At 43.6% G+C, this 15,213-nt stretch overlaps 1 protein-coding gene across 29 annotated transcripts in view; it reads left to right on the top strand.

Annotated features, from left to right (window-relative positions):
* DLG1 (discs large MAGUK scaffold protein 1) overlaps positions 1–15,213 on the top strand; it is a 428,647-nt gene that overhangs the window by 17,214 nt on the left and 396,220 nt on the right. For all 29 annotated transcript variants that reach the window (XM_043523144.1, XM_037909596.2, XM_037909589.2 and 26 more), the window contains exon 3: positions 3,690–3,856. In XM_043523144.1, coding sequence (XP_043379079.1) covers positions 3,690–3,856 — 167 coding nt within the window. The remainder of the gene's footprint in view (positions 1–3,689; positions 3,857–15,213) is intronic.

The following is a 15,213-nucleotide window of genomic DNA, read 5'->3' as shown; positions in this document are numbered from 1 at the left end:
ACTCTGCACTAGGCTCATTGGCCCTGGCCATGACCTTGACACTGTTGTTGATCACCTTACTGGCTCTGGGGCTGACTGACATGCCAGTGTCTTCAGTACCAGCACCCCCAGTGCTAACAACTCGATTATTGGAACCAGCACCAGTGCCCTAATATAAGGGTGAGATTGAAAGGTACGGTTGAGTGGAGCCTAGACATGTCTCCAAACATTTGGGAATGCCCTATCCAATGAACATGATAGCACTCCTTCAGAGATAGGGAGCCTAAGTCCCCTGCCTAGGTGGGAGTGGTGCTCAGCAAATTGGCACCAACAAAGGCTGCTGAACTGTGCCAATTACAGGCCTGAGATGCACCCTTGGAGAGCCACCTAGATCCCCTCCAGGGAAACCTTTGGATTGGGGGCGATGTCCAGCGCTGTACCTGGGCCCAGAATGTTACCATAGGGCACCACTGTTCAAAGAGTATTACTCTGTCATTGTCACCAGATCACACTTTCTCTCTTATGTCAAGCAGGGATGCCTCTCCTCTACCATACAAGAATGAACCTAGACCTGTCACTAGGCATCCCTCTGACAGGGTGCAAGCCCAACAGAGGTGTGAATGGCAATGGAATGACCAGCTGCAGCTGGTCTAGTGCCCAATTACCTTGCCACCCAGGCCATTATGACCCTTCTGGGGTCCACTATCCCATGTGTTCTGTAGTAGGTCTCCTTCCTGCAGTTCCAAGAAGAGATCAGGCTCTCTGGTAGATCTCTGCCGACACCCTCAACAGCTGAGCCTGACATCAGCATGCAAGAGCTGGCAGTAGCAAAAAAAACTGCATCCTCCGTCACACCAGCCTCTACCCTGATAGTGGAGAATCCTAAATATTATGGGATCTCCTGGCTTTCGTTGGTGGGACCCTGGATATAGAAATGAATGTCATAATGTAGAGATCCCAATTAACTCTTTGATATCCTAACCACATCAGCCCAAGGTTGGATCGTTCTTTCCCTTTAAGGAGTGTATGATAATACTCCTAAAGAGTCTTTGGTAAAGCTGGCCGCCATGCAGCCTGGGTCCACATGGATGGAAAAATACTATCAAGTACCTCTGAAAAACTTTGAATACTTTCATTTCCACCCAAATGCATGATCTTTAGTACTCACAGCAGTTTAGGAGAAGCTGAAATCAACAAAAGTCACACCCAAGGGATCTCAAGAAATTATACCTTTTGGATGCAAAACATAATCATCTGTTTCACTGCAACTTCGGGTGGCAAGATGTCATGCATTGTTTAGGCTATACTTAGCAATGTGGTAAAGGGTGTGACTCCCTTTTTGTCAAGAGTACCATAAGACACAAAGGGAGATCATCAAAGAAGGCAAACTGGCTGCCAGAATAACTTTTCAAGTAGCCATGGATGTTTCTGACACAGTTGCAACGTTGATGGTCACAGCAGTGACTAGGACACAGAGGTTCGAGATAACATTTTGGACCTTCCATTTGAGGTGATAGAGCTCTTCAGTACAAGGACTGAGGAAGCACTCCTCTTCTTAAAAGACAATTGCCCTGAAGTCACTGGGGATTTATACACCAGCCACCTTTAGGAAGCCTTATAAATATCAGACACAAGAAACACAACAGGCTCACCTTTACTCTCCGGGCACATAACTAGAATATCCATGGTGGAAGCAGTCATGATACACACCAAAGAAAGATACACACCAAAGAAATCCTTATTGAGCAGTGTGTCCCTTTGCCTTAGGTGCTGCTTTTCTTCAACTGTTCACCCCCCCCCCCCCCCAAAAAAAAAAAAAAAAAAAAGTTTGGACACTGTCACTGAAAAAAGTGCACCTTAAATTGTATGCTAGTTATTGTCTTGATACATGGTGAAATCTTTAAAAATGTCCAGGTACGAAATATGCAACTAGATGAACTCAGGCATTAATTTCATACAGAATCTGGGCGTATACATGGGCACGTGTCCAAAATCCATCTGAAATCACAGATATGTAACTACTTTCAGCCTTCAAGTGCATTGAATCAGAGAAGGTGTTAAATGTAATATTTAATTTGTTTTTATTCTCCGTAGTAAAACCTAAATTGGAACAAAGAAATCTAGAACTCTTACCTAACTTTTTAAAAAAAACTATAATTCACAGCCAGTTATTCTGCTGTGTTTTAGGCAAATGTGTGACAGTCTAGATCCATCCTCTTTGGAACCCCCTTTCAGGTAGTTGAAAGCAGCTATCAAATCCCCCCTCATTCTTCTCTTCCGCAGACTAAACAATCCCAGTTCCCTCAGTCTCTCCTCATAAGTCATGTGTTCCAGTCCCCTAATCATTTTTGTTGCCCTCCACTGGACTCTTTCCAATTTTTCCACATCTTTCTTGTAGTGTGGGGCCCAAAACTGGACACAGTACTCCAGATGAGGCCTCACCAATGTCGACTAGAGGGGAACGATCACGTCCCCCGATCTGTTGGCAATGCCCCTACTTATACATCCCAAAATGTCATTGGCCTTCTTGGCAAAAAGGGCACACTATTGACTCATATCCAGCTTCTTGTCCACTGTAACCCCTAGGTCCTTTTCTGCAGAACTGCTGCCGAGCCATTCGGTCCCTAGTCTGTAGCGGTGTATGGGATTCTTCTGTCCTAAGTGCAGGACTCTGCACTTGTCCTTGTTGAACCTCATCAGATTTCTTTTGGCCCAGTCCTCTAATTTGTCTAGATCCCTCTGTATCCTATGCCTACCCTCCAGGGTATCTATCTCTCCTCCCAGTTTAGTGTCATCTGCAAACGTGCTGAGGGTGCAATCCACACCATCCTCCAGATCATTAATGAAGATATTGAACAAAACCGGTCCGAGGACCGACCCCTGGGGCACTCCACTTGATACCGGCTGCCAACTAGACATGGAGCCATTGATCACTACCCGTTGAGCCCGACAGTCTAGCCAGCTTTCTATCCACCTGATAGTCCATTCATCCAGCCCATACTTCTTTAACTTGCTGGCAAGAATACTGTGGGAGACAGTGTCAAAAGCTGTGCTAAAGTCAAGGAATAACACATCCACTGCTTTCCCCTCATCCACAGAGAGCCAGTTATCTCGTCATAGAAGGCAATTCAATTAGTCAGGCATGACTTGCCCTTGGTGAATCCGTGCTGACTGTTCTTGATCACTTTCCTCTCCTCTAAGTGCTTCAGAATTGATTCCTTGAGGACCTGCTCCACGATTTAATGCCAGTAAATTAAGCAAACAGTTCTTCCTGAAGCTAAAACAAGTTACAAAACACTGCTATAGCTCCAGAATTTATCCCAAAGCCTGGATTCTGACACCATAAAAACACATTTAGGAAATTAAAAATATATATAATTCTGAAAACATTTGCAGAATTTGAGTTTTCTTTAATGAAAAAAATGCATTCCTTTTTCTTGATAGAAGATAATTGAAGCTTAAAATTAGAAATGTTGTAACTGGCAAGTAACTTTGTTTTTTGTTAGCTTTGTACTGTATTAATTAGTCAATCAGTGATATGTACTGCTTTTACCAAGGCAATGCTGCTTTACATCTCAGTTTTTATTCTGGTTATGGCTCTAAAACATTTTATAGTCTTGTGTATTGTTTTAAAGCTTACTAAAATTAACTACTAATATAATTGTACTGCGATATAAAATCTCATTTCTGAACCATTTTTACATTTCTAGATATTCAAGAATTTTATGAAGTGACCTTACTGGACAATCCAAAATGTATTGATCACTCTAAGCTATCTGAACCAGTACAACCTGTGAATACCTGGGATTTCTCCAGCCTTCCAAGCACAACAGTGACATCAGAAACACTGCCAACCAGCGTTAGCCCAAGTATAGAGGTATGGTGTGTATGATGTTCCTATTTATCTCAGTTCTTGATCAAACATTTCCTGTATTATGAGCTGTAACCTGCTGCTGGTTTGAAGATATCAACTCATGTATAGTTTTGTTCTTATTCCTCACTCCCTCTTCTTGTCAGAAGTATTTATATTCCTGGGAAAAATTCCTGTATTACTTTTTTCCATCAACAATCTTAGTCACAGGAGGACTATTGTAGAAATAACTTTTTAAAATATTGGATATAAGAGAGTATTTACTAAACAAAAAGAGGTGTATGCACTCCAGATTCTTGACTGTATCCTTAAACAGGGCTCTTGTTCTCAAATCAGAGTTTTGCAATAACTAATGAGTTCAGAATCGCCACGCCTAGCCATACAAACTTGAGATCAGATCTAGCCATGCGTAGAACATGTTACCAGCATTGGATCCCATCTATCAGCATTTCACTCCATTGAAATGTTTTGCTTGAAAATCCCAGCAATTTGTATTGGTGGCCCTCTCCCGTTACTCTTAAGAATATGCTGCTACCCTTATCAAGGAATGCAGAAAGGTCCAGTTGGCTGAGTCAAGCTGAGCAGTTCGTTCCCTCCTAGTACAGGAGCTGAGTGTGCAGCCTCTACATTAATTCCAGCCCTTTTCTCTGAGGTATCTTCAAAGCCATACAGGAGCTTTGGATATCCAATTCACATTAATTTTAAAGGAAATTCGAGGACCAAATTTCTTAGGTGGCTTTGCAAATCTCAGTCTTAAAATAACTTTTTCCCATGTGACAGTGTAAATTGCTAGCACTAGGATATTGTTACTCCTGGGGGAGTTAGAATTCTTCCTTCGTTAAAATTTTTACATTTATCACTTTTAAAGAGTGTGATTTGTGCTGAAAATCCTCGTTCCGGGGTTCCATGTTTTATCGAAAGTAGCAAATGTTGTACGTATCTTTAAAAATACACTAGATATGATTCTAGGAAGTAGAGCAATGAACCTTACCTAATTTTTAACAAAAGTGATTTAAATGGCAAAACTAGAATTGTAAGACATCTAGATGATCTACACATCACGTGTTCATGTCTCTAATCTACTAGAAACTGTGAGCATGTGAACAAAATAAAGGAGACTGTGCTAGCACTTGGGCTTTGACAAATCTCTGATAAAAGGTGGTTGTGGAAGCTGTCACGCAATGAGAGAGAAGTAGACACTGGCTAAGAGAGGAAAAAAGTAATAAAAGGTAAATTTTCATCATAGTAAAAGAGTAAAGAATGCTCCAAGATTCTTCGTTTAATATGAAAAATAGGGTGGCAAAATTTGCAGAATATATATTGAGTTTCTTCATGACGAGAGACAACTGAAGAACATCTGAGGGGACCTTACAAAGTAGGTGAATGTGCATTGGGAGATGAAATTTTGTGTTGACACATGTAAAGTAGTGCACATTTAAATGAATAGTTTGAACTTTTCTTGTATGTTTTAGTAGGTTCTTAATGACCTGTAACCATTCAGGAAAAATACCCGAGTGTCACTGCAGTTAGCTTAATGAAAACATGCTCAATGTACCATAATGATTAAAAAAAAAAAGGGGTTAGAGTGCATAAGGAATCGAATGCTATTTTTAGGGTATCAGCTTGAGCCCCACTAGCGTGAGGCTGTCTACTTGGGCTGGGAGGCTTGCTCACGGCTGCAGTGTAGGCATACCTTAAGCTATGCGGACTATATCAGCAAAGCTACAGTGCTATAGCTATGCTGGTATAATCCTGTCGTGTAGATGCAACCTATACCGACAGAAGGGCTTTTTCTGTTGGTTTAGGTACATCACCTCCCTGAGGAACGGTAGCTAGATTGATGGAAGCATTCTTCCTTCAGCCCAGCTGTATCTGCACTGGTGGTTAGGTCGGCATAGCAACATCAGTCAGGGATGTGGGTTTTTCTCACCCTTAACCAACATAGCTGTGTCGACTTAAACTTTAAGTGTAGACCAGCCTAAGTATCAGGCACGCAGTCTGGTTTTAAAAGCTAACATCAACACCTTGGTTGTTCTTCGAGTGTACATCCTTATGGGTGCTCCATTATAGCATGTGTTTGTGCATGTGCACTCTTGACCGGAGATTGTAAATAGCAGTGGCTGCAGGTCTATGCCGTGCAGTGCCTTGTGCTCCCATGTGAAGGGGTATGAGGAGGCGTGGACCTGCCACCACTTCAGTTCCTTCTTGACTGCCTGTGGTTTGAGACAGAGTAATTTTTTTTGCTGCTTTCAACCTACTTCCCGCCTTGATTGTTTACTTCCCTTTTTTGTTTTGTTTTGTTATAGTTTTTATTTTCTAGTTATTTGTTTTTTTTTAGTTGTAGCATATTGTATGCTAGGGTTTGCCCCAAATTTCTTGCCCCTTGTGGTCTCTGGCAGTTCCCTGGGTTATGCCTAAGACTCTGGAGTTCCAGCCTTATCAGAACTGCCACAGGTCTTTTCCTCGTAGTGATGGGCACTCAAGTTGTCTCTAGTATCTCGGAGAAACTCACGAACCATCAAAGTGTAAAGTCTGCTTGTGGTTCAAAGATAGGTCCCACAAAGATAGAGAGGCTAAACTGAAACTTCTCTTAATAGAATGTTCCCTATTCCTCCTGCCCCACCTGGTATGTTGGCCTCAACCTCTTAGGCCGCTTCAGTGACTTCTGGAGCTACAAGGGCAGTTCCAGAGATGAAACCCTCAAAAACCAGATTGCACCTTTCTAGAGGTTCTAGAAAGAGGGGCAAGTCACCTCATAGAGCTGATTCTCAGAAGACTCTTTTCCCACCTTGGGTACAGCCGATTCTCCAGCTGACACTGGTACCGAAGCCCTGGTACCCCCTAAGAAGCTCTGGTCTGAGAGACCGTAAGCTAACTAGCACTGAGAAGCCATTACCTCGGTACTGTCTGACATCTCTAAGTCACCGAGGACATTTTAGATATAACTCCCCAGGATAAGATCACCTACATATCAATAAGGCACTGTTGTCACCGGCATGTACTCTGTGGCAAACACCTGCCACTATTCTTCCCACTTGCAAATGGACAGATAAAAAATATTATATTCCAGCCAAGGGAATGGAGTATTACTTCTCCCATCCTACTCCCAACTCCCTGGTGGAAGATGCAATAAAGGAAAAATAGTCAGACATGCTTCAGACCTTCTTCTGAGGAGGAGTCTAAATGCCCACATCTCTTGGGTAGGAAATGTTGTTCATTAGCAGCTCTTCAATTTCGAGTTGTGAACTACCAGGCCTTGATGGCAAAATATAACTTTTTTTAAACAATTATTCAAAGTTTTTGCTCGTTTTGTTGAACAGCTGTCACAAGGGCCCTCATTTGGTCACCAGGTCTTCTCTGTAAGCATCTTGCAACAATACTGACATGACTTCACAGTCCTTAGTCATTGCAGTAGTTACGTGACAGGCATCCTGATTCTAATCTTCTGGCCTCCCAAGGAAGTGCAAAATACTGTGGAGTACCTCTTATTTGAAGGGCCTAAGTTGTTAAGTGATGACATGAACTCCTTGCTCCACACTCTTAAAGACTCGAGGGCAACATTGCAGTTGCTGGGAATATATGTGCCCGAAACAGACATTTCAGCAAGTCTCAGACAGCGCTTACTCTAGACCATTCCAGTACCATTCACAACAGATCTATGCTAGATCTACAGAGTACCCAAGAAGGAGGCCCAGACCCTTAAAAAGGGGAACACCATCCTCTACACCTTCTTCTAAGAAACCATTTTGACAACCTGGTTGTGGGACTCAAACAACTTCTCCCTCTGGATGCTCTGCTGCTAGATTCAGTCATCTAGCACCTCCTTCAGGAGACCACTTGTCTGACTTCCTACCAGCTGGGGAGCTCATTGGCTCAGACAAATGGATCCTGGAGGGGGTTGCCAAGGATACTCTATTCATTTCCAGTCCGTCTGCCCCTCCACCCCCTGCCTCAGGACCCTTCTTGTGTGGTTTTTCTAAAGCAGGAAGTCTAGTACCTCCTGCATTTGGGGGAAGTTGAGCCAGTTCTCTCTTGCTAAGCAGTAAATCAGAGGGAGGGATCTGTTGCAAATATTTCATGGTTTCCAAAAGAGGAATCGTAATACCTATGCCCTATTGCAGCGCTTAAAAAAGATAATGCTAGCTACTGATATGCCATTCCAAGATCTGGGGTACTGGTTCACTGCTCTTGACCTCTAAGATGCGTGCTTTCATGTGGCTATGCATCCCTCCCACAAGTGCTTTCTGTTCTTGGAACATTACCAGTATGTCCCCTCACCTGTGGGCTCTCCACAGGTGTTTTTCAGCAGTAGCGGCTCACCTACATCATTGGGGCATTGCAGTCTTTCCATATCTAGACAACTGGCACCCCAGGAGCTGCTCTGGCCAAGCGGCCCAGTCAACACTCTGTTTCTCAGTGCCTTAGGAGAACCCCGTTTTGAACAAATGGCTACCTGTTCTGTCTCCCACCTCTCCCTTCAAGACTTCCTTTCTGATAGCCATTGCCTTGGCCAGAAGAATGGGAGAAAGTGGGGCACTCATGGCATATCCACTATACTCTGCCTTCTATCGTGACAGGGTCATGTTGTGCCCACATCCTCTCTTCCTCTCTAAAATCTTGTTGGCATTTCATATCAACCAAGGTATTTATTTACTGATATTTTATCCAAAGCTTCATACCTCAAGAGAGGAAGCTAGTCTTCACATATTAAATGTCAGGAGAGCCCTTGCCTTCTGCCTTCACAAGACTAAGACCTTTAGGGCCTCCCCCAGACTCTTTGTATCCTTTGCAGAAAAGATGAATGGTCAGCCAGTTTCCACTCAGATTTTCAAAATGGGTTTCCGATTGTATCTTGACATGCTACAAAATGGCTGGGATACATCTCCCACACAGAGTCACAGCCCACTCCTGTAGGGCTCAGTCCACCTCTATAGTCCTTAAGGATGTCCCAATAGCAGAAATCTGCCTGGCTGCCACCTGGTCATCAGTTCACATGTTTGCGTAACATTACATCATTATACCTGCATCCAGAACTGACACTACCTTTGAAGCAGTCCTGCAAGGATTTACGTCCTCAGCGTCTGCTTCCACATTGAGATATTGCTTGGGAGCTCCTATGTTGGAGGACCCATAGGGACACAAGAACATAAGAACGTCCAACTGGGTCAGACCAAAGGTCCATCTAGACCAGTATCCTATCTTCTGACAGTGGCCAATGCCAGGTGGCCCAGAGGGAGTGAACACAACAGGTAATCAAGAAATCCATCCCATCGGCCATTCCCAGCTTCTGGCAAACAGAGGCTAGGGATACCATCCCTGTCCATCCTGGCTAATAGCATGAACGGCATATACTCGAAGGAGGAGAAGTTGCTTACCTGTACAGTAACTTGAGTTCTTGATATGTCTACCCGTGGCTGGCCCATGCCAGCTAACTTGGGCTTATGGAGCTTGGGTGTGAGGTTGTTTCATTGCTGTATAGACTTCTGGGCCCACGCTTTAGGACCATACAGTGTGGAAGGCATGGGCCCTCTGCGGGTTTTTCTTTGCTGTGTAAACATACCCTATGAGTGCTCTACCTCCCACCATCCTTCTCCTCTGCTGTGGATTCTCTAAGCTTCATGGTCGAGAAGGAACTGGAGTGGCAGCAGTTCTGTGCCTCTTTATGTACCCTCATATGGGAGCACTGTGTGGAATTCTGCACAGGCCTGGATCTGCGGACCCTGCTGTTCACAATCTCTGGCTGAGAGTGCATTGGCGTGCACACATCCTATGATGTAGCAACATAGGAACAAAACATCTTGAACTCAAGTTACTGTAGAAGTTACTGTCTCTTTCCTTATGCATTGGGGGATTTTCCACTTTCCAAACCCCAGCCACTTCTGGAAAAGTTGGAGAAAACTGGCTTTCCAGTTTCAGCCAACCCATTATAGCCAAGGTGTTTCCACTGGAATAGCCTACTGTTATGGTCTTACTCCTCCCCCCGCCCCCCTTGTACTTGGTCCGGGGGGGATGTGCTGTAGTCCTGACAGCAGGTGATTGTTTCTGCATCCACAGAAGCAGTCCATGGGTTCAGCAACTTTATGACATTAACTAGAATTCATAAGTTGTGCATTGACAGATTTTCCAGATTGTCACATTTTTTCAGTTCACATATGAAACTTATAATTAAACAATAAAAATTCCCAAAGAAAAAGTTTTAAAATAGTATTACTGCTGAGTGTGTGTAATGAAGTGGACTGCCCCTTTTAAGAACCAGGGGCCTTGGGACCACCAGCACTGATAGATTATCAGACCCAGCTGGGAAGTGGTCAGGTAAACATAAAAATAAACAAAAAAACCCTATAAGAATGGCCGTACTGGGTCAGACCAAAGGTCCATCTAGCCCAGTATCCTGTCTTCCTACAGTGGCCAATGCCAGGTGCTTCAGAGGGAAGGAACAGAACAGGTAATCATCAAGTGATCCATCTCCTGTTGCCCATTCCCAGCTTCTGGCAAACAGAGGCTAGGGGCACCGTCCTGGCTAATAGCCGTTGATGGACGTATCCTCAATGAACTTATCTAGTTCTTTTTTGAACCCTGTTATAGTTGTGGCCTTCACAACATCCTCGGCAAATAGTTTCACGATTCACTGTGCATTGTGATCCCTATAAAAGGCTGAGGGTTTGGTTAGCAGGAGTTGCAGGATGGAGATGGGCTCCTGCAGTAGGCCCTGAAGCTGGGGAATTTAAGGAAAGAGTGCGTCTTCTTTTTAGCCCTGAGAGAAGCAAGGGGAAAAGCTTCTGAGAGCTCTAGCCTGCGGTGGGCAGAGTTGCTGCTTTGTTTTGTCTAAGTTTCATTTTTAGAGACTGAAACTGTGCCCTGAAGAAAGGGCCAGAAAGAGGCCCTGGTTTTTCCTTGTCTGGTGAGGGAGCCCACCAGCCTACAGAGTGCATATCAGTCATTTAAGATAAGTACACTACAGGTATGTTGTTTAAATGTAGTTAAGTCAGAGTGAGGATTAAATTTAAAAGCAATCCAAACATGGAAATGAACAGAACATAAGAATGGCCATACTGGGTCAGACCAAAGGTCCATCCAGCCCAGTATGCTGTCTACCGACAATGGCCAATGCCAGGTGCCCCAGAGGGAGTGAACCTAACAGGTAATGATCAAGTGATCTCTCTCCTGCCATCCATCTGCACCCTCTGACAGACAGAGGCTAGGGACCCCATTCCTTACCCATCCTGGCTAATAGCCATTAATGGACGTAACCTCCATGAATTTATCCAGTTCTCTTTTAATCCCTGTTATAGTCCTAGCCTTCACAACCTCCTCAGGGAAGGAGTTCCACAGGTTGACTGTGCGCTGAATGAAGAAGAACTTCCTTTTATTTGTTTTAAACCTGCTACCCATTAAGTTCATTTGGTGGCTCCTAGTTCTTATATTATGGGAACAAGTAAATAACTTTTCCTTATTCACTTTCTCCACACCACTCATGATATTATATACCGCTGTCATATCCCCCCTTAGTCTCCTCTTTTCCAAGCTGAAAAGTCCTCGCCTCTCTAATCTCTCCTCATATGGGACCTGTTCCAGACTCCTAATCATTTTAGTTTCCCTTTTGTGAACCTTTTCTAATGCGAGTATATCTTTTTTGAGATGAGGAGACCACATCTGTACGCAGTATTCAAGATGTGGGCGTACCATGGATTTATACAAGGGCAGTAAGATACTCTCCGTCTTATTCTCTATCCCTTTTTTAATGATTCCTAACATCCCGTTTGCTTTTTGACTGCCGCTGCACACTATGTGGACGTCTTCAGAGAACTATCCACGATGACTCCAAGAGATCTTTCTCCTGATTAGTTGTAGCTAAATTAGCCCTCATCATATTATATGTATAGTTGTGGTTATTTTTTTGAATGTGCATTACTTTACATTTATCCACATTAAATTTCATTTTCCGTTTTGTTGCCCAATCACTGAGTTGTGTCGTTCCTCAGATGTTCTTGTCAACTGCTGGAAATGGAATGGCCCACCTTGATTATCACTACAAAGGGTTCACCCCGCCTCCCCCCCCACTGTCCTGCTGGTAATAGCTCACCTTAAGTGATCGCTCTCCTTACAGTGTGTATGGTAACACCCATTGTTTCATGTTCTCTATGTATATAAATCTCCCCACTGTATTTTCCACTGAATGCATCCGATGAAGTGAGCTGTAGCTCACAAAAGCTTATGCTCAAAAAAATTTGTTAGTCTCTAAGGTGCCAGAAGTCCTCCTTTTCTTTTTGCGGATACAGACTAACACGGCTGCAACTCTGAAACCTGAGATCTTTTTGAAGTTCTTCACAGTCTGCTTTGGTCTTAACTATCTTGAGCAGTTTAGTATCATTTACAAACTTTGCCACCTCACTGTTTACCCCTTTCTCCAGATCATTTATGAAGAAGTTGAATAGGTTTGGTCCTAGAACTGACCCTTGGGGAACACCACTAGTTACCCCTCTCCATTGTGAAAATTTACCATTTATTCCTACCCTTTGTTCCCTGTCTTTTAACTAGTTCTCAATCCATGAAAGGATCTTCCCTCTTATCCCATGACAACTTAATTTACTTAAGAGCCTTTGGTGAGGGACCTTGTCCGCATGTTTGTTGGACCCCCCTCCCCCAATATATTAGTAAGACATGATCTCCCTTAACAGAAACCATGTTGACTTTTGCGCAACAATTTATGTTCTTCTATGTGTGTGACAATTTTATTCTTTACTATTGTTTCAACTAATTTGCCCGGTACTGACATTAGACTTACCGGTCTGTAATTGCCAAGATCACCTCTAGAGTCCTTCTTAAATATTGGCTTTACATTAGCTATCTTCCAGTCATTGGGTACCGTAGCTGATTTAAAGGACAGGTTACAAACCATAGTTTGGAACATAGGGCATCCAAACAACCTTAACTTCCCCCATTAATGTCAACGAGAGAGAGGGTGCTGCAAATGTGTCTTTAAAAATTAGTTTAATCTGGGACCACAAATACTAAAATGCCTTAATTTTGAAGAAGCGGTCAGCCTCACTTGTCACAAAATGAGGTCACTTTCAATTTCCTGCATTCCAAAGAAGTAGATTTGCAGTGCTCCCTATAGGACACAGTGTATTGTCAGGAAAAAGGATTATAGATATCAGATCAAGTTTTGAGTGATACTCCTTATTATATGCCATGGAGGTAAATTTCTTAAAAGATTTTTAACCATTATAGAGCAGAAGCCTAGACTTGTGGTTAAGGCACAGGATAGAGAGAGACAGATTCTGCTAAATTTTTTTTGGCTTTCAAATTGGGGCAGTCTCTTTTTGTTCAGTATTATTTGTGGCAAGAGTTTAGGTTTTTTGGTGTAGCATACAACACTTCACCTGATCCTGTTTTCCGTGCTAATTAACAGAGTATAAGATAACAGATGTCATATGCCTTTTTCAATACAGTACCTTTCAGATGGTTTCCAGGTAGAGATCTAGTTTTAAAAATTGCACTTCTCTTGTTACTAGAGACTTGTTTTTGAAGATTCCCGAGGAAGAGTGTCTTAGAATGGGGTTAGAAATAAACTGTCACTTTCAGGACTTGAAAAGGCAAATGGTTAAATAAATTTGTAGGTCCAAGATGGAGCTGGGATGCAGTCCAGACAAGTGAAGAGTTGTCACCTTTTACCTTATTACCCTGGGTGACTCTAAACGCCTTGCTACTGTAGCTCTCTTCCTGGGATACCCACAGTCAGTTACAAACGTGCACTCTGTGTCTATGTATTGGGCAGCCCTGATCCAATGCTTTGGATCAAGGAGCCTGCTTGCAATACCACAGACTTCAAGTGGTCTCCACCAGTCTTGGTTAACAACTGGTAAGGTGACTCTGCACTCATGGCAGTCCCAGATTTTCTCAGATGTGTGTGTTCTGTAATGTCCAGCCCTCTCCTGGAACAATCAGTGGAATGTGAAGGTCTGCTGCTCTTTTAAAGAGTCAGCATTCAATAGTTCTTGTGGAGATACTGCGCAATCCACTGCCGCAGGTTCCTTGGCAGAATTGCTTTGTTTCTTGCCCCATTAACGGTACCTTTCCCGCACCACTTTGCTGTCACGGGGGGACCATTGCTGCACACAGGTGAGCCGCATAGGGGCCAGGGCAGAAGAGCAGGCTTGGAGAAGACCCTCTCTCTTGATTCCCTGCTCACCCTCAGCAGCGAGATATCTTCCATAATGATCACATCCTGTGGAAAGTTGGGGACAGAAATGATTATCAGGCCACCCCTACAGTGCTGGCTATCCCCAAGAGTCACGTGTCAAGTGTCCAGCAGGGTCTGGGAAAAGTGATTTACCCTGCCCCTGCGGCTACTCACCATTTTGGGGGTCTTGTGGCTCATGTGTGCTTGCCTGGGGTTAGCCAGTTAGTGACAGGTGTGTGAGTACTGGCTGTGTTTTAAAGCACTGAATCAGTGTTGTCTGTGTTGCAAACAATATTGCTTCTGTAAAAGGCTGCATTTAAACTTCACAGAGATGACCATGGGAGCCCAGCCTCCCTCCTTGTTATCGGCGGCAGAATGGCTGCGCAGAATTAGAAAGCAGCCAAGAAGAACTAACAAGGACTTCTGCGTGAGGTTATGAGGGACTCCACCGCCGAGTTAGAAAGGGTTTGTGTCCTTTGAAGCGAGAGAGTGACTGTTTAAAAAGCTTCTTCTTCCCCCTTTTTACTTCTATAGAGCCAGTCTGTATAGAAATCTGGGTACTAAAATGCACATATTGCTTGTAGTTAGACGAATACTCCTTTGTTTGGCAATATCTAAACTTTTCATAGAATCATAGAATATCAGGGTTGGAAGAGACCTCAGGAGGCCATCTAGTCCAACCCCCTGCTCAAAGCAGGACCAATCCCCAACTAAATCATCCCAGCCAGGGCTTTGTCAAGCCAGGCCTTAAAAACCTCTAAGGAAGGAGATTCCACCACCTCCCTAGGTAACCCATTCCAGTGCTTCATCATCCTCCTTCTGAAATAGTGTTTCCTAATATCCAGCCTACACCTCCCCCACTGCAACTTGAGACTTTTCTCTTTCTTGCATTCTGTTTTTCCTCTCTGAATATCTTTCTGGTCAGCCAGGAAAGGAAGAAGTATAAGGTTGCTGCAAAGCTTTCCTGCCAATATACTTGAGCCTTACTTGGAAGAGATTAGATGGAAGCTCACAATTTCAGTCGTTCATCTTGGGCTTCCTGAGTTTGCTAACAAATTTTGATGATGATTTGGTGAAGTGTGGGTGCCTCCTCCCATGATCTGGACTGAAGAGACAAAACTCTGTTTTACACAGGCTGCTAAACCATCCGATAACTTTTTAATCACTACCTATTTGGGCT

The sequence above is a fragment of the Chelonia mydas genome, chromosome 9 (assembly GCF_015237465.2).
Source record: "Chelonia mydas isolate rCheMyd1 chromosome 9, rCheMyd1.pri.v2, whole genome shotgun sequence".
Taxonomy (NCBI): domain Eukaryota; kingdom Metazoa; phylum Chordata; order Testudines; family Cheloniidae; genus Chelonia; species Chelonia mydas.
Note: the sequence above shows the minus strand (reverse complement) of the source record. Positions and strands in the feature narration are given on the sequence as shown.